The sequence below is a fragment of the Leuresthes tenuis genome, unplaced genomic scaffold (genome assembly GCF_036924035.1).
Source record: "Leuresthes tenuis unplaced genomic scaffold, fLeuTen1.0.hap1 SCAF_5, whole genome shotgun sequence".
Lineage (NCBI taxonomy): Eukaryota > Metazoa > Chordata > Actinopteri > Atheriniformes > Atherinopsidae > Leuresthes > Leuresthes tenuis.
Window position 1 is genome coordinate 12,127,999 of NW_027325359.1, and position 18,448 is coordinate 12,146,446.

Here is an 18,448-nt window from a genome sequence, read left to right on the forward strand (position 1 = left end):
CACACACATGTCCAAAATATCCCGTTAAAAATAGTTGGCCTACATTTTTGACGTCGCTGTGAGGTCGAATAGCCACCCTTCGCTGTAGCACGTTAAGACGTGTTATATGAAGTTTAAGTTAGAGTTAAATTATAAACAATCGTCTGTGATTGGTTAGATATTGGATGGGCGGGACCTAAATTTTCACACTTCAATTGTTATTGGACACCAACTCTGACCGTAATCCGAGGGGGCGATAACTATAAGTCCACATAGCTGCTGTTTTTTCGGTTGAGGTGTGGTTTGTTTCAGTTTAACGAGGTGCAACAGGAGAAAAGACGAAGCGTGGTATTTCCTCCCCCTGAATTCATGGAAAAAGGGATATAACCGCTCCTCAAGGTAAGAGACATGCAAGTTTGTGTGTTTAAGCGGAATCCATCATTAATGTTTTTGTCAGTGCAGGAATGAGTGTAGTGAATACAGTTGATTGCGCAGTATGCAGCAAAAATGGGGTCAGGCAAATAATACACTATGATGAAATTAACCTGGCATGATGCATAGAAACGCCGCCATGCACGTTAGACTTTATATATATATATATATATATATATATATATATATATATATATATATATATATATATATATATATATATTCTGAGATTTAAATTTTTTTTTGTCAAGCCTGCTACTGTGTAAGCCTCCTTATTACAATAGCTGTGGTTATCAAAGCCACAATCACACCCATGACCTCATTACTGCCATGAGCTTAGCAGGCTAATTATTTGGACTGATGAAAGAAGTGATCAGAAATGGGTTATTTACAGTACCTATTCCACGAATCGACCACATCTGATTTTAAAAAGAGAACAATCTGAATGTGAAGCAACAAAACAGGAAGTGCAGATTTTTGTCACCTATGGTGAGACTCAGCCTTAGGCTGTACAAGTGGAGTTCTTACTAAGCCTAACGTTAAGCATAAATGACTTGTTTTGAAGGATCAGAGTCAAAATGAGTTGCCTGCGCCACCTGAGGCAGTGCCACACTGCAGGCATTGCTATCTCTCAGTATCACACCAGCAGCCGGGCCTCTGCCAAGCAGCATTACAAAATGCTTGTCCTTGGAGGAGGAAGTGGGGGAATTGCAATGAGTGCACGTCTGAAGAGAATGGTTGGAGCTGAGAATGTGGCTGTTGTGGAGCCATCCGAGGCAAGAATCCTCTATCCGTCTACCCTGCCTCTTTTACAGTATTTGTAAAACACAGTGCACTAGTTGACGTCAAAATGTTACAAATCTGCACATTTACATACAAATTTCAGTCCTTCAGACATATGGCAGTGTTTTTGTCACGCAAAGCTTCTGTCTCAACAGCTCCTCTTTTCATTTTCAGGTGCACTACTATCAGCCAATATGGACTTTGGTTGGTGCTGGTGCAAAAACTGTAGCCTCATCAGGTCGTCCCACTTCAAGTATTATGCCATCTGGAGTGAAGTGGGTGAAATCAAAGGTTGAGGAAATAAACCCAGAGACAAACAGCGTCCGAATAGATGATGGGTCTGAGGTATGTTCAGTTAAGGAGACTGAACTTGCTTGGTATTGAGTTGCTGTGTTCAGATTAAGATAAATATGCATAAGCAGTGTAAAGAATGCTTTTAATTTAATGCAGTCCTATGTCACCCTTTTTTCTACAGATCTCTTATGAATATTTGATTGTGTCTCTTGGTTTGCAACTTCATTATGAGAAGGTGAGATCCTGCTTCTTCTTTTTTTTTTTCACTCCTTCATTCTGCGTCTATCTAGTAAATGTTGTCATTGTATGTATATGGGCTTATTACATGTAGATTAAAGGACTACCAGAGGGGTTTGGTCACCCAAAGATTGGGTCAAACTACTCTGTTGAAACTGTGGAGAAAACGTGGAAGGCTCTGCAGGACTTCAAAGAGGGCAATGCTGTGTTCACTTTCCCAAATACCCCCGTGAAATGTGCTGGAGCTCCACAAAAGATCATGTACTTGGCCGACGCTTTCCTCAGAAAGGTACTTAAGAATCTTTTGGAATCGATTGATCGTACAATTGAAAAAAAAAAAATTAAAAGTTTGTTTTGCCTAATTCAGTTTTCTGCTCCTATTAAAGACAGGAAAAAGGGCAAAGGCAAATGTGATATACAACACGTCACTACCTGTGCTCTTTGGCATCAAGAAGTACGCCGACACGCTCTGGGATATTGTGAAGACTCGTGATCTACAGGTGAACCTTCGGCACAATCTGATTGAGGTGCGGGCAGACAAGCAAGAGGCCGTGTTTGAAAATCTTGACAAACCAGGCGAAACCAAAGTGTTTGAGGTAACTGTCTAACTGTAAACTTTCACTTTTCTGTGGCGTACCAGAGTTCCCCTAATGATATAACCATTGGTAGAAAAACTATTCTGTTTCCTCCATCAGTATGAAATGCTCCACGTCACACCGCCAATGGGGCCAAGTTTAGTGATTAAAAGCGGTCCACTGGCGGACGAGATCGGCTGGTTGGATGTCAACAAAGAGACCCTCCAACATAACAGATATCCAAATGTGTTTGGGATTGGAGATTGTACCAGCCTGCCCACGGCCAAAACTGGCGCAGCTGTGGGTAAGCAGATTTTGTGTCATGGTTTTTTGACCCCGCTGGAATGTGCCAGATTGCTACAAGCAGTTTGTGGCTTTGTCTTTTGTGAACGGCTTGTTCGTCTGTGATGTGAAAGCCATAACCCTTAAAAACTTCATTGCACAATCCCCTGTTTACACAGCACCATAAAGATACAAACCACGCCCGTATGAAGTTAATGTGATGGAATTTCACCCAGTACCTGACAGGCTGCAGTTATCTTTATCTTTGAGTGCAGCTGTGTCGTTACATGTCAAAAACACACGGCGAGAAAGTTGGACCCTGTCTGGCCGGATGAATCGAACATCCTGGGGATGGTGTCACTTCCTCTCAGTTTATTCCTAAAGTAATTTATAAGTTCTTTTTTTTTTTTTTTGGCAGTTTAGTGCAATAAAGTCAAGATTCTAGCTTTATCATCTCATCATCATTTAGTGTAAACAACGGACAGTACTGTTCCAGAAAATACCTCCTAACCGTGTCTGCAGTGTAACTTAGTAACTTTTTTTTCCCATCAGCTGAAACTCAGTAACCTTTAATGACAAGTTGAAAACATGTTTTATGAAACTATTAAAAAAAAACGATGATCTGTAAGCTACTATTTCAAGTCTCTCCACATGTTCTGGACAATGAACATAGACTGCGGTCCATATATTCCTCAGAGTTGCCCTTTTTCACACTCTCACCACTGAAAATACTGTTGTTTTCTTTTTCAAGAAGTGTTTCCAGGATAGTGTGCGAGAAGCAGGGCATGCTGCCAAAAAAAATTGCTGCAGTATCATTGAAGGTTTGTAGCTGTGACTGAATATCCCGTATCTGCTTTATCTGAGGATTTCAGAGTTTGCTCTCACTGAGAGACGTTCCTGGATGTCTCCGTTTCTTCTGTTAGACATTTTTGTTTGGCACCGTTAGTGTAAATTACAGTCCTCCATTTTCGCCCCCCCCCCACTGCCTGTGTTCTTATGGTGTCACTTTAGTCACATGACAGAATTCTCCAGACAGTTGCCTGCTCACCTCTGTAAGACCTGTCTGGTCCAAATGATTTGGGGGCATTTGTGTTCTCAAACATTTAGCTAATTTTGAAGAATGTCTGGAATGTTCCAAAGATGTGTAAAAAATGGCTTCAGAGACTTTTTCTGACATCAGTTTCTGTTGAGTCATTGTTGTGCTGCAAGGCGAACTGTCGCCCCAGTGTTGTATTGCACCGCTGTGGAACGGGTTATCTAAAGGGACCTCGCAGTATCCTGCCGCTTTTATCCATCTCTCTGTTCTTGTAAGCCTTCCTGTACCTGCTGCTGAAAGGCATCCTGATGCGGGCATTAAACAAAACCTCACTGTATGTTTGACAGTGTTGTTGGTGTTAAACAGACAAAGAGCTTCTGGTTAATCATATGTTATTTACCTTTTTTTTTTTTCTATATTTACATCCCAGAATCTTTTTCTTCGTCCTACTAATTGACAAACTCTTAGTTAGCCGTTGTGCCATTTACTCACTGTTGCTTCTATCCAGCTCCTTTACGCAGAAGGCCATCAATATACTGATTGTTATGCCTCTGCAGGGTTCTGCCATCTCTGCTTCTGAGGCTCAAGTAGAGTGACTGTTGGGCAGACATACTAACTCTGTTCAGCGCGGCTCTGTTGGTGGTCACTTCGCTCCGGTCAGATAAAGAAACAATTCTTTAATTCACTCTGACCTTCTGTATGTCTCGGCACTCACACCCCAGTTTTGTCACGATAGTCCTCGCATGCGATGCAAATGTTTGGATGTTGAAATGATGGAATATGGAATCAAACGGCCTAAATCAATTGTTACTGGCACTGGAAAGGGTCTGAATCCTTTCAGTTTCAAAGAGGTTTCAGTTTTTTTCTTTTTTCTTTTAGTTTTTCAGTGGATTTGCTAATACTGCTAAAGTATGTCTTCATTTTGAGGCAACACATTGTAGGTGCTGGGTTGATGGGGTAAATGGCTACTTATTGAGGAATCTCATTTTTCTCCCTTCAGGGAGGGTAACGCTGCTGTTTTTAACTCACTGGCAGTTGCACAGTTGACATTGTCAGCCCGTCTGTGTCACTTGCAGTAAAATCCATCCATATTCTGTACCAACTTAATCCAACTCTGGGTTGCGGGGGGGTGGGCTGGAACCTATCCCAGCAGTTATTGAGTGAGAGGCGGGCCGCATCATTTGCAGGTCGCCAGAGTTGCAGCAAAATGCTGCACAGACTGAGGGCTGCCAGTTTAGATATTATTGTGTTGACAAACATAAAATATTAGCTCAGTTCATGCTGATGAACATTTGGCAATAAATATATACATATACATAATTTTAATTTAAAATCAGGTGAGAATCATCACTCTTAAATTTAAGTGGAGCTCTAAAAAATATCTTGTAATTGAAATATTCACGTACCAAGTTGAAGTAAATCGATGCACAGAGACATACAGCAAAGAGCTTGACAAGCTGTGTCATTATTGATTATTTCACAAACGCACCGGCTTAAGGAAAGAAAAAGCTTTATAGCTTTATATTGCTGTGTGCCGTATTTTGAGCTGTAACTATGCTCAACAGCTCTGGCTTCTGATTGGTTGAAACGTTTTTTTCAAGGGTTAGGGTTCATGCTATATGAGTAGTTTGAAAAAAAAAAAAAACAACAACTTGAATCTCGTTTTGTCTTTTCAGCCGCACAGTCTGCAGTCCTGGGCAGAACTATCAGCAGAATACTGAAAAAACTGAAGCCAGATAAAAAAGTAAGAGGCACACGAATATCAACTGTCATTCATTCTTTTGAGTTTTTCTTTTTTTTTTTTTTAACTACTCTCACTTTGATGAAAATACACCTCAATCATCTTCTCGTTTATAGTACGATGGGTACACCTCTTGTCCGTTGGTCACAAGCTACAACACAGTCGTCCTGGCAGAGTTTGACTACAATGCGCAGCCACTGGAAACATTCCCCATCAACCAAGCCAAAGAAAGAAGACTGATGTACTACATGAAAGCTGACGTGATGCCTCACCTCTACTGGCATGGTCTTCTGAGGTACGTATGTGGTTACTTAACCTTTTTAGCGCTGATGGTGATCGGTCTTTCCGCAACTTAGAAAGTTCCCTCTTTGTCTCTTTCATTAGGGGCCTGTGGGGCGGACCGGGACCATACAGGAAACTCTTTCATCTTGGGATGAAATAAAAGCTGAGCATCAAAGGGCACATTTACTAGAATTTCCGGGATGAACTTGCACATGAAATTCATCTTGTCATAGCGCCCAAATGGACGGACGCGCGTGGCTCGAACAGGAATGGGTAAATGTTGTATCTTGAATGTCGCAACATGTTAAACTTTTTGAAATATCAGTTTAATCTAGAAATGCATCGACAGAGTGATGGTACAGTGAAAGCGCTTCTTTCTTTAAGCCGCTTGAAGACGAATCTTATGCTTCTTTTCTCGTTGAATATCAAGATTTGTTGTAGCCAGGAACAGTTTTCTGTTTTAACATTCTTTCTCAAGTGCATATCTGCACCCTTTTGTATGCTTGTGCGCATCAGATGAAGCCTGCCGTTATTTTTTTACTGAAATCCCGGAAGATGAATGAAGTTGAGGCAGCTTCTCTCCGCTGTGGATAGAATACACGTCCATATGGTCCAAATTACTCCAGTAAATTGACGCACAATCCCGTGACGCAGCTCGTAATAACTGTGCATTGTATGTGTAAAATTGCAGTGTAAGCTTACAAAGCGACATCTTGCTTCACCCGTTTTTAGCCTAATTATACAGTAATTTCTCGCTGCAGAATATTGTATGTATGCATTACTCCGTAGCTGTAATAAAGGAGTGGTGTTGACGGTGGTCACCATGCACAGCAAACATATATACTCTTTTTGCCACTACAGTTAAGATTGTATGTATTGGTGGAGGTCAGTAATTGTGGATCAAACCTTTAATAGTAGTGGGATTTTAAAGGTTTCACTCTGAGACGCTCAATCCATGATTGAGCATTATTCATACAGGACCATTAACATGGAAACTACCACAAATGCTTTTTCTTACATTTTAAATGTCATTGACGGATGTAATGTTTTCCTACACTGTGATTATTAACTGTATTCTGAGCTACGTTCCAAACATCAGGGTACACAGTACTGAGTTCATTGTTGAATTTCAGAAGAGTTATAACTCTTGAATCAATTAAACAACAGATTATACAAACTTTTTGTGGCTGTTCTTTTATTTTAAAGGAATGAAATTATATGCAGGATATTTTCAACGTACAATACAATGTTAGATGTCGGGTACAAATATTAATCGCTTTGCAGTTTTATTAGATGTATTTGTTTACTTGGAAACTGGCAAATGTTTGTCACTCGTACCATGATGCTGGAGGTTGTTGAGAGCTTCACTTTTGCATGTTGTTACTGGTGAACACAACCGGTTCTACCTGTTTTTAGCGTGATAATTGTATTTGCCGTTACCTGGAGGCATCAAAAGTCATAGTCCCTGCACAGGTCACCAGCCCATCCCAGGGCCTAGATAGCAATTTTTCCTTTTTTGTAATGCACAAGTTTTCACGTGACCCACATATCCATGTCATATGTGATTGTTTTGTGTCTCTGCCTGTACCAGAGTTGTCTCTGGTACATTTTCGTGTCATTTTTCGCTGGTTGTTTGTGGCCATTTTGCATTCTCTTAACATTTCTGTCTGTCTATTGTTGTTTTTGCTTTAAACTCTTCATTTATTTAGAGTTGATGGATGTGCTCTTAGCTGCAAGGCTCTTGAGTTGATTTTCTCTATAATGTTCCATTTTTTGGTTAATTTTGGTCACATTAGCCCCATTTTAAGTCCCCTTTAAAATGATCTAGTATCTCATTTAATGTTTAATGTTATGGATCTATATGTGGTGGTGTTCTAATGTTCTTTGCCATTTGACCCTCTGAACTTTACTTATCTTTTGTCCGTCTAATTTCGGTTGCTCTGTATCCCTTTGTTCAATATATGGAAATTTATAACTTGAGGATATTATCAAGACCCTCTGACTCATAGGGGCCCTGGAACAATGCCCTTTGGATCATTTAAGTGATCAATTAAAACAAACGTGCACACGATCTTGCAATCCTGATATCGATGAAAATAAGCGCATCGGTTCATTTGTTATTTAAAGCTTTCTTGTTGTCACGCACCAGCACCAGCGGGGTGATAGAGAGCGTCAGTCCAGCTGTGCACATTATTGTCATTTTCCTGTTGACTCCGCCACGTTGGTTCCTCTACGTCTGCGTTACATTCCCCTGCGCACCACCAACGTTATGTTTGTGAAGAGGCGGGAAATGGCGCCCGAAGACATGGTTGATCTGTGATTAGCCAACGAGCGACGGACACAGCTGGCTCGGCAGTAACCACGGCTCGACCTCTACTGGTGGCCGCCACGGTCGCGGCCGAGAGCCGACAGCGCTGGGGGAAGTTTCCGAAAGCTTCCAAGATAATCGGTATGTAATAAACATTACATAAACAGAAACGTTTGTCCTCGTGAGAGCCAACAGCTGCTAGCTAGCGGCTAACGTTAGTCAGCGAAGGGGGCGTAGTCTAATGGCTGAACATAGTTATGGAGCGAACAAAACAGCTTGTTTATTTGCTTTTGTTTGACCAACGAAATTATGGATAGCTTGCACAGTAAACAAGCAGACATTATCGGGGACACGTATGCGCTAGGTGGCTTACGGTCTGAATAATGTCACGGCATTGTTTTTGCTGCCTCTCGCGTTTTGTTAGCCACGAAGCTAGCTTTAGCCTGTTAGCCAGATAACCCACGAACAGTGTGGTGGCATTAATTGTAATTAACAGCTGACCTATTTAACTGATAAGTCTCCATTGGGACCAAACGAACACTCTGTTTTACAACCGAACAGGAGACGTCAGCGTCAACCTAATTTTCTAATGCGCACTGGGCTGTTGCTGCTACATGGCAGCACTTTGCTAGCGTTAGCGGCTGACGCTGTTTGTGTTAATACAGCCTGTCCGTCCGATGTTGCATAACGACAGTCAGCGGTTCCGTTTGCGATTGGATCTGATTTAAACAATCGCCCAAACACAGTGACAGAATGTTTTTTTCCTACTATACATAAGCAGAACCCTTAACATATCCCTTGTAGTGATAATATTTACGACTACCTCTTATGTCTGTGAAATGATCAACAGCAGCACTCCTCGGACTGCCCGTACAAACATTTGTTTTGTTTTGTTGACAACTTTTGTCTGTTTGTTGGGTTTGGCGCGGTTTTTGAGTGAAAATCGGTTGTCTGTCCAAAAAAAAATATATCCACGAACTTGCACTTTTCTTGAATGGATGATCATTCAAGCAAAGTGCTCATGTGTTGATAGACGTGTGTGTGGGATCGGGTTTACTGCACGGGACTTGTTGGTCAAAATTGGAGACTTGGATCTCGGTGATTTTCAAAGACTTAAGTTCACAGTTAGAGATGTAAAATGAAAGGTTTATTACAGCAGGTTTTAGGTGAGCGAGCTGTCTTGCTCAAGTAGGCAACCAACTGTTGGACTTTTAAGGGGCAGCTGTAATCTCTGATTATTTTTAGTGAATTGAGATGGAGGAACTGAGTAACTGCAAACACAAGTGGATGATAACACACTGTATGCTAAAATGTTGTTTATCTTTCATGTTAGAGCTTGAAGAGTCCAAACCATTCACTGGACTGTATGGGGGGGGGAATTAGGATTGCTTGCATGTTACAGGGCACTGCAACTTAAATCTAATTACATGTCATTAGGCGTATCAAACCTCCACTGGCTGCAGAATGCAGTCCAGCTTGGACCTTTACAAGCCAGAACCTGAATCTAGAGTTTTAATTGAGTGGATTTTCTCCACTTTTGCCAGATTTGTCTATGTGACGTTGGTGCATGATGAGGCTGAGAGTGCGTAAAGCTCCTCAGCAGCTGAACGCAGGCCATCGAACGCACCAGTCCCAGGCCAAAAGGAAACATTGTGAAGTGGAGCCATCCCCAGTGAGAGGTCGAGGCAAAATGCAGAAGAATGAAACTGGACTGCTCTCCACAATAAAGAAATTTATTCGTGGAAATGCTGTCAAGGTAGGTACAGATGGGGTTTCGGGTGCTGTTCTCATCTGTTGTGTTTTGTCCCACCGTGAAGCAAATGCACTTTTGAGAAACACACGACTTCTGAAAACAAAGAATTAATTGATTGGTGAATCGTTTCAAGGTTACATTCAGATGAATTCCAGATCTTAAGGTTTCATTCTCTTATTTACTTGACCTGTCTGTGTTTGTTTTTTTTAAGCAAAGGTTTTAACCATCACAATAACCTTCACAGATGAAAAGAAATAGACGTTGTCTTTTAATTTTTTTTGCTGATGTTTTTAAAAGTCTGAACTTTTAATTTTTAATCCAGACTCGTGTGTCTCTGGCTTTTCTTTCCCAGGTGGAGCAGGACATCCCAGCCAAGAGGAGTCGAATTGATTGTAATTCTGACAATGATCTCATTACTTCAACGCCACAGACCAGGGGTCTCACCAACAAGTCGGTGTCCAGAGTGTGTCGGAAAACCCCCAACAGAGGTAATGCAGTCTGAGTCTTAGCTGTGCAGCCTGCCTGAAGCTACGTATTCCTGGTTATGTTGTTAGGGGGGAAGAAAAAAAAAACCTTTTTTCCTTTTTAAAAAAAAAAAAAATAGACACGGTGACCTGCAACAGTAAACCCCTGAAGCCAAATGGGAAGATGGAGGCACCCGTCGACTCAGTGAGCAGCCCACCCCGCACCACCTTGCTGGGAACCATCTTCTCTCCAGTCTTTAACTTTTTCTCACCAGCAACTAAAACCGGTAAGAAAGCAGTGACGTTCATTGATTGTTAGGGAATTTGGAGACATGCGTTATTCAGAACTGAAGATATTTGAACGTCAAACTCGGGGCTTCGGACCAACTTTTCCTCTTGTAGGACTAGTGTTGTCAATTTTCTCAGCCAGGATGTGATTTGGTTGTTTTCTTTTTAAATGTAGTTTGTGGAAAAGAACCCAAACAGATTCCATAATACACATAATTCAATCCGTAATGTCAGCACGATATGTTTTGTTTTGAAGTCTGAATGCCTTAAATGAGGCCAAATGCATAAGGGAATAATTCTATTTATTTATTATATTTTATTTATTTAAATTAGCAAAGTGCAAATTTCAATGCGTGCGACTTTTGAAGGCTTCGTGTATTTTTAAGTGTTGTGGTAAATTTCCCATTGCGGATTAAGTTCTCTTGCTTTCATGTTTATCTTGAAGCATTTTATTAGGAACAACTGTTTTATTAGAATCGAGCTGTTTGAGTCGTCGATAACAGAAGTGATGGCGCACATGCAAACGCTCCTCAGTTCCTCTCCGCCATCTTATCACTGACAGAAAAGGGAAGTGCTGCACAGTACAGAGCGATTCCTACCGTTGAAGTTTAAAGTTTTATGGACACCGTAACAAGTCTGTAGATACCCGTGTGTTTGGTCACAGAATTTAATGTAACGTCGGCCTCTGCTTGCCTTCACTTGCACTTTCTCCACCCCCATCATTAGTTGTGCCCTGCTGTTGATTCTCCCTCTTCTACGGCCTCCTGCTCGCGCTTTCTCAGCCTTCACTTCTAATTGATTGTAGATCGCTTTATCTTTAAAATGCCTAAGTGGATTGCGTCACAGAGTGCAGGACAGAGTGAGCTTGTGAAAAAGAAAAGTTCTACTTTCAAACACAAACGCTAACAGGTGCTGCCGTCGCAGGGAGGGCGTCAAAACAGCCTGATGATTCTTTTACAGTTGAGCCAGTGTGACCGTGTGAAAGCCCTCCAGCTATCTTATGTGACCATGATTTTTCCCACTGTAGCCCTGTAAATTTGGACTTAACCTCACTTATTTCATTACACTGTATATGACATGTTCCTAGTGAAATTACTTCGATGTTTCACGCCATTTGTTCTCCCGCTTTTAAGCCACTCCAGGCTCAGACTCTCCGGGCCAAGCAGTGGAAGCAGAGGAAATCATTAAACAGCTGGACATCGAGCAGGCAGAAGAAATACCGAGCAGCACTCTCACATCCACCGAAGAAATCACTCCGTGTCTCGCTTCCCCGTTGTTACCTCAGAGCCTTCAAATCGCCTCTGATGCAACCATAGAAGAAGGAGAGATCGTCACAGAAATTGACATGCCCCCTTTAACGGGTAAGACCACGCTCCTGTTGAGCCTCGGCGTCACTCTTGTCTCTTAGGAAACTTTGACATAAGCACTGCAGAGTAAGTTTGAATTACAGGATGTTACCTGGATGGAGTTTAACATTATTGGTCGTAACCACCTTCATCATCTGAGGCCTGGCCCTGACACATACGCTGCCTTATTGTCTGTTATACTGAAAGTTGGGTTATTAGCTACTAAATGCTGCATTCGAGAATATGGGGAAAGTAGCAGTTGAGCCATAAACTCCAGTTTGTTCCAATAGATTACTGAGATCATTTATTAGCTGAAGAGTGAGGTCACTTCCTCAGAGACTCATGGTAAATATCAGCTGCCTGCTTTTTGCAACCACAGGAGGCACCAATGTAGAGATAAGCAACAAAACCACCATCAGACCATAGAATGCAGGTTGAAGGCTCTGCCGCGTTGGTTTAAATTCTCAGACTCGGGTTAAATTTTTTATACAGTTATAGCCTCGCCATTTTTTCTTCTTCTTCTTCATCTCGGTTGAATTAGTCTTTACTGTCTTTGTGTGTCCACCAGCTCCTGGATGTATGTCAGATGGCAGCTACGCACACACGATACCCTCGGCTCCTCCTGAAACCTCGTACGATGAGGACTGGGAAGTTTTCGACCCGTAAGTTGATCACAGTTGGTGCTTTTTAAGGATTTTAAGGACCTCCGCTCTGCCTTTTGATAGCTGTTTGGGTTAAACTGATCGAGTTGCGATCGCAGGCAAAGTGACACTGCACATTTGTGGGAGCAGACTTTTACTGCAGTGGAAACCTTTAACCACCAGATGGCAGCAAAAAACAGATCTTATGCATAATCCCTAACAGCAGCGCCTCCATGTTCACGCCACTGCTGCACTTCATCAGACAAACAAAGCCAGATCTGACTTACCTGACGATGATATTATTAACATCATCTTTTCATTAACTTGGCAGTTCCTACACTTTAGCCTGGGTGACCAACAGTAAATGATTACAAAATATGGGCGTTTGTTTGAATGCTAATTTCTTTTCATGGCTTCTCTCTTTCAAGGTACTTCTTCATTAAGCACGTGCCTCCTCTCACAGAAGAGCAGTTAACGCGCAAACCAGCGTTACCTTTGAAAACACGCAGCACGCCTGAGTTCTCTCTGGTCCTGGACTTGGTAAGCAGCGACGTCTTGATGTGCATTTATCTCGGCATCCGAAATGAACGGACTCTTATGGGTTTTTGTGCTCCCGCTGCCAGGATGAAACTCTGGTTCACTGCAGTTTGAATGAGTTGGAAGACGCAGCCCTGACATTCCCTGTGCTCTTTCAGGACGTGATATACCAGGTAGGAGCAGTGACAAAGTCTTTCTCTAATTAAAGAGTCTCTCCCCTACTGCCGACGATATAAAACTTGCTCCGTGTTTGTGGCTTATGCGTCTGAAGGTGTACGTGCGTTTGAGGCCCTTTTTCCGAGAGTTCCTCGAGCGCATGTCTCAGCTGTACGAGGTGAGACTTTTCTTCACCGCTTCGTCCTCACAGTGTTTGTTGGAGCTCACCGCCGTCACTTTGAATGTCGCGCATTTATTCCTGTCCGTTTTTAAAATTTCAGATTATTCTCTTCACGGCTTCGAAGAAAGTCTACGCGGACAAGCTGCTCAACATCCTGGATCCGAAAAAGCAGTTAGTGAGGTTGGTGATTTCTGATCTGGGCATCTCACTCCTTAGCACAGGGCCTCGTAAAAGTGAGCATTCTGCTTGGTGCGTGAATGTTCTGCTTTTCTGTTGTGATGGAATTGCACAAAAAGGTTAAAAGTGGTAAAGTTCCACCCAAAAGAGCACAATATTTTGAAATACTCAAAAGTATTGCATGTATATTTATGTAAGACCTTTGGTCGGTGCCAGTTAACTTCAGAAGTTACAAAGTTGGTCTGATTTAAAAACCGTCCGTGAGCAGCCCATCTGTGTCACGTTGCCTTCAGTGTACATGGGCCGTTTGCGAAAGGTGTCTTCAACACCACAAAGCAAGCAGAACAATGGACACAAAGATGCCGTCCGAACCAGTCAGGGCAAAGTTCTGGAGGTTGGGGTTGGGTAATATCCCTCAGAGCAGTGTTGAATTGGCAAATGGAGAATATATGGACAGACCCACCAAGAAAAGGTCAGACCACCAGAAGAGAGGTAACAAAGAGGTCAGAAGTGAGCTGCAAAGCTCCACAGCACAGATCGGAGGCTCTTTCTGTCGGACCACTTTGATTCCACAGAGATCGTCTTTGTGGAAAAGTGGCCATTGTTTCAAGAAGAAAACACTAAAGCACGTTTGTAGTGAGCAGACTCTTCAGACACGCAGCGCAGAAGAAGGTACCCTGGTCAGAACCCAGTTCTCCAAGTGTACCATCCAGTGAAGCAGGGTGGTGGCCGCAGCGTGCTGTGGAAACGAAACGTTGAACTGCACTGAAATGGCCTCGTCAAAGGCCAGACCTCAGTCAGGTGGAGGAGCCGTGGTGTGACCTAAAGACTGGTGAACGACAGCCGAAACCATCTAAAGTTGAAGGAGTTGGAGCAGTTTGCCTGTGTCACGTCTATCACCCTCAAAATGAACATAGTTTGTTGATCAAAGATCCATTTTTTAAGGTTATAAAGGCAGTAAAATAAAGCAAACGCAGGTCATTAATACGCTTGAAACAGCACTGTTTGTCAACAACAAGATTGTTAATGAGTAACCACGGTTTGTTATATGTCGAGGATCATTCTCTCCTCTTCTTCTTCTTTGTTTTTTTTTTAGGCACAGACTGTTTCGAGAGCATTGTGTGTGTGTTCAAGGAAATTACATTAAAGACCTGAACATTCTCGGGCGGGATCTCTCCAAGACGGTAATAATCGACAACTCGCCCCAAGCCTTTGCTTACCAGGTAAAACTTTGAAAGCCAAAAAGAAGACTTCTGTGGTGTTTTTGGGATACTAATATGCGTTTTGTCTTTTGCAGCTTGCCAATGGAATCCCAATTGAGAGCTGGTTTGTGGATCGAAATGACAACGAGCTTCTGAAGCTTGTTCCTTTCCTCGAGAAACTCGTGCAGCTGGTATGTTTATTGACTCTTGGCATCTGAAGCATGTTTGCTGACTATCAGTCCTCTGTACAACATTACTCTTACAGTGCAAGTGCTGTAAGAGGAAGTAAGATGCCTGATTTTGAAGTGAAATAACTGTGACTGAACCTGTTACTAAATTATAAATCAAAGAAGGTTGAAGGTCACGGGGTATAATAGAAAGATTGTAGTGATGAATGGTTGGTATTTTATCCTGCTTTGATTTAAGGCCATTAAACAACGCAGTGGTTCCTTTTTTTTTTGTTTCAGTTTCTGATCAGTCGGCAGTTCATTTGCCACACCCCCTCCGCAGTGTTGCATGTTTCAAACGCTGCACTCCAGCTTAAATTGTGCAGCATATTGCTGGGCTGCAGTATTGAACGGCGTTGGCTTTAGCCATCCGTTTGTCAGCAGGCTGATCGCGTAATGGGACTAATGCAGCTGTGAAAGTCTGCTTTATTGCTGCTTTTAATGGCCACCTGCCTCCGTTTTTATTTTGTTTGTTTTTTTTAATCGCAGAACGAAGACGTCCGGCCGCACATCCGAGAGCAGTTTCGTTTGCACGACCTCCTTCCTCCAGACTGAGGCGCTCGTGGTCGTCTGTCCCTCTGAGGCGGTAAACAACGGTTGCGTGGATAAAGACTGGAAAGGATACATTCAGTGGTTTTTCTCTTTGCACACACACATGACATTGCCATATTTTTTTAAAAACACACACACATAAAAGAAGTAAATTACAGCTATGTTTGAGTCTAAAAGTCCTGGATGTTTTTGTACACACACTCAAACCAGACTCGGAACAAACGGACGGCCTTCTGGAGGACAGTTTGTCTTTAACAACCTTTTTGGATTGACTAAACTGAATGTCACGCAGTGTTGGTTCATACGGACCCTGATGGTTTCGGCCTGACCTTGAACGGCCAGTCAGACCTGTATATTATTCATTCTATTTACTTGTAAATATATGTACATAATTGTTTTAGGGTTGTTTTTTTTTTTTTTTGTCCCCCCCCCCTCCCCAAAGATTTTTAAGTCATTTTACTTTCACTTCAGATTTTATTACGTACTCCTTTGATTCAGTTGCTTTTATAAACCAACAAAATGTCCTGGTTTTTGTTTGAAGTCGTCGACGAGCAGCTGCTTTTCTGTGGTAAGCCTGCAGTATTCCTGTGACGCTTTACTCCATCACACGCGGTTGTCTGTAATAAGGTGCAGTTTTTTGTTTTTTACAAAAAAAAAAAAAAAGAAGAAGAAGAAAGTGTATCTCTTTGGGAGGAAAAATGTTTCTGAAAAAAAATTTAATTTTATTAAATGCAAGCTAGAATGAGGTATCAAATGAATGCAAAGCCATAATGGCCAAACAATAATTTTAGAAATTTGTATCTTGAGTCCATTTCTGATTTCGACACTTTGATCGTCCTCTTTGATGTTGATGGGGGGTGAGGTTCAGGCATCTTGCACTTTGACATCCAGCCCTTTGTAAGTTGATGTAAAATCTTGTCACTTTTCTACACAGGTGTGTATCGCCTAAATTTGTTATGTGGGGGGTGGAGGGTGTGGGTGGGGGTGTAATTGTAGCACCAGCAAATTGCCAACCTGTTTGCTTTGAAATCTTGTTTTCCAAGACGTCTTGTATGTTGGATCTTTGATGTAGGAGTCACACGTTTTATTGACTATTGAATGATCACTCCCGGTGTATTCAGTGTTACTCAATGGTTTCCTTGAAAATAAATGCATTTTTATACGACTTGCAGCTTCCTCATTTTCACGTCGATGAAATGAATGTTTCCATTTGAATGTTTATACGAACTAAAATAGAGGACAGACTAGGAGAATCCTTTACTACATGAACGTTACCGGCAGTCATGAACTCTTGCAGTGCGATGGTGCGAGAACACGCAACGATTATGTTGATGTCCAAAAAAACGCTTAATGATGAGGGAGGTCATCTTTTATTTTTTTAATTAAAAAAAAAAAAAATCAATCAACAAATTAAATGAGGGCTGCAGTGGAATTTTTTTTCTCTTAAGACACACTGGTAGGCTCGTTCGGTATACAGGTACTAAATTTGTTATAAAAATTTATAATAAATTTGTGAAGCATTTAAAACTAATATACAGCGCATGGAAGAGACCGGTACTTTTTGGGGATTTTTATTTTTTTACATCGCCGCGTGACGTCACCGTATTACATTTCGGCGAGCAAGCAGGTGAGTGAGCAAGAGAGCGGCTTGGAACAGCAAAGGGAGCTGGAGTCTGGCGACACAGAGAGAAAAAGGATAGAAAGACAGGAGCAGGGAGAAAATGGCAGCTGCTATAACCTTCACCATGCCGCAACTGGTAGATAAAACAGATGCGAAGTACTATATGGAATTACTCCGTTAAGCCATTGATACCGAAGCAACACCGTGCAAACGGTGTTACAAAACATGTTTGGCCAAGGGTGGAAACGCTTTCAACTTGTCAAAACACTTTTAAGGACAGACACACAAACCTGCACAAGGAGTTCAGAGATCAACAGGTAATAACTTATATACCCATGAAAAAAAGCCACATTCAGTGCTAAAAGCAAGCAAGGCCTTCGCTCTTCACAAAAGTAGCTCTGGAAAAAAAATTAAAGCTGCATTGCAATTAGCTACCATTAGAAAAGCCTGTCTTTGTGATATTTATTTTATTTACTGATACATAGTTATAGTTCTTAGATTTTCTATTAAAATAAAGTCAATGATGACATTTTTTGTGTTCTCTTTTTATTTGGAAAAGTATCGAAATACATGTTGGTATCGGTATCGGTCGGTATCGATTGGTATCGTCACAACACTACACAAGGTTTGAATATCTATACTTTCAGTGGTCAGGTGAACTGAGATAAACAGGTTATGCAATTATCTTAAGATTTCATAGTTTAAAAAAGAACATAGTAGGAGCTCCAGGCTGATTTAAAGCCATCGGATCGGTGGTTAAAGTTTGCAACAAACGCAGAGAGAGAATAGGCCATGTCTCTCTGGGATGAAACCTCTGTGGGTGAAGGAAACCAAAGCAGTGCATCACTTTTTTTTTGTGGAGCCCATAAGGGCAAGAACACAGTGCCTGCTATAAAGCAGGGCGGAGGTCCTGTCGTGCTGTTGAGCTGCTATGCTGATGATACTCCTCTATCAAAGGTAAAGTCAGTAAAATGGTTTGAGCCTTTTCAGCTGAACAACGACCTGAAACTCGCATCCAACGTCACCAAAGAGATGTTGGGCTGTTTTAAACTGGGTTGCACGATAAATGCCACTGAAAACCTCCAGAGTCAGCTGAAATACACACTGTAAAAAGAACCGCAAACAGTTTGGTGGTGGAGAAGGCTACAGCAGAGGCTACTGTGCTATTACATCAAACATTTAGTGGCTGTCACTCTTTCACCTATCAACCCGATGAATTCAGAATTAATTAATTTGTATTGACTTCTGAGCATTTTGCCAATTCTGAATTACAGTTCGAGGGCACCTACACAGCAGCCTAAATGCTTTTAAAGATAATAAAATACCCGAAAAACAGGACAATGCTAAATTAGTG

The 18,448-nt window shown here is 41.8% G+C and overlaps 2 protein-coding genes across 3 annotated transcripts; both read left to right on the plus strand.

Moving 5' to 3' along the window:
* Positions 1-281: 281 nt before the first annotated feature.
* sqor (sulfide quinone oxidoreductase) lies at positions 282-6,818 on the plus strand. Its single transcript, XM_072386060.1, has 10 exons — positions 282-378; positions 977-1,187; positions 1,369-1,539; positions 1,670-1,723; positions 1,820-2,014; positions 2,112-2,321; positions 2,421-2,604; positions 5,295-5,362; positions 5,476-5,654; positions 5,744-6,818. The coding sequence occupies exons 2-10, from the start codon at positions 990-992 to the stop codon at positions 5,799-5,801; spliced, it is 1,317 nt and encodes a 438-aa protein (XP_072242161.1). The 5' UTR covers positions 282-378; positions 977-989; the 3' UTR covers positions 5,802-6,818.
* A 1,033-nt stretch (positions 6,819-7,851) lies between these two features.
* Positions 7,852-16,112, plus strand: ctdspl2a (CTD (carboxy-terminal domain, RNA polymerase II, polypeptide A) small phosphatase like 2a). Of its 2 annotated transcripts, none has more exons than XM_072386062.1 (13): positions 7,852-8,094; positions 9,494-9,705; positions 10,055-10,190; positions 10,307-10,453; positions 11,588-11,815; positions 12,369-12,462; positions 12,870-12,981; positions 13,065-13,151; positions 13,250-13,312; positions 13,416-13,495; positions 14,589-14,715; positions 14,790-14,885; positions 15,411-16,112. In XM_072386062.1, the coding sequence occupies exons 2-13, from the start codon at positions 9,517-9,519 to the stop codon at positions 15,474-15,476; spliced, it is 1,425 nt and encodes a 474-aa protein (XP_072242163.1). In that variant the 5' UTR covers positions 7,852-8,094; positions 9,494-9,516; the 3' UTR covers positions 15,477-16,112. The 2 variants fall into 2 exon arrangements, with proteins under 2 accessions (XP_072242163.1, XP_072242162.1); XM_072386061.1 differs by having other exon boundaries at positions 7,853-8,090.
* Positions 16,113-18,448: the final 2,336 nt, after the last annotated feature.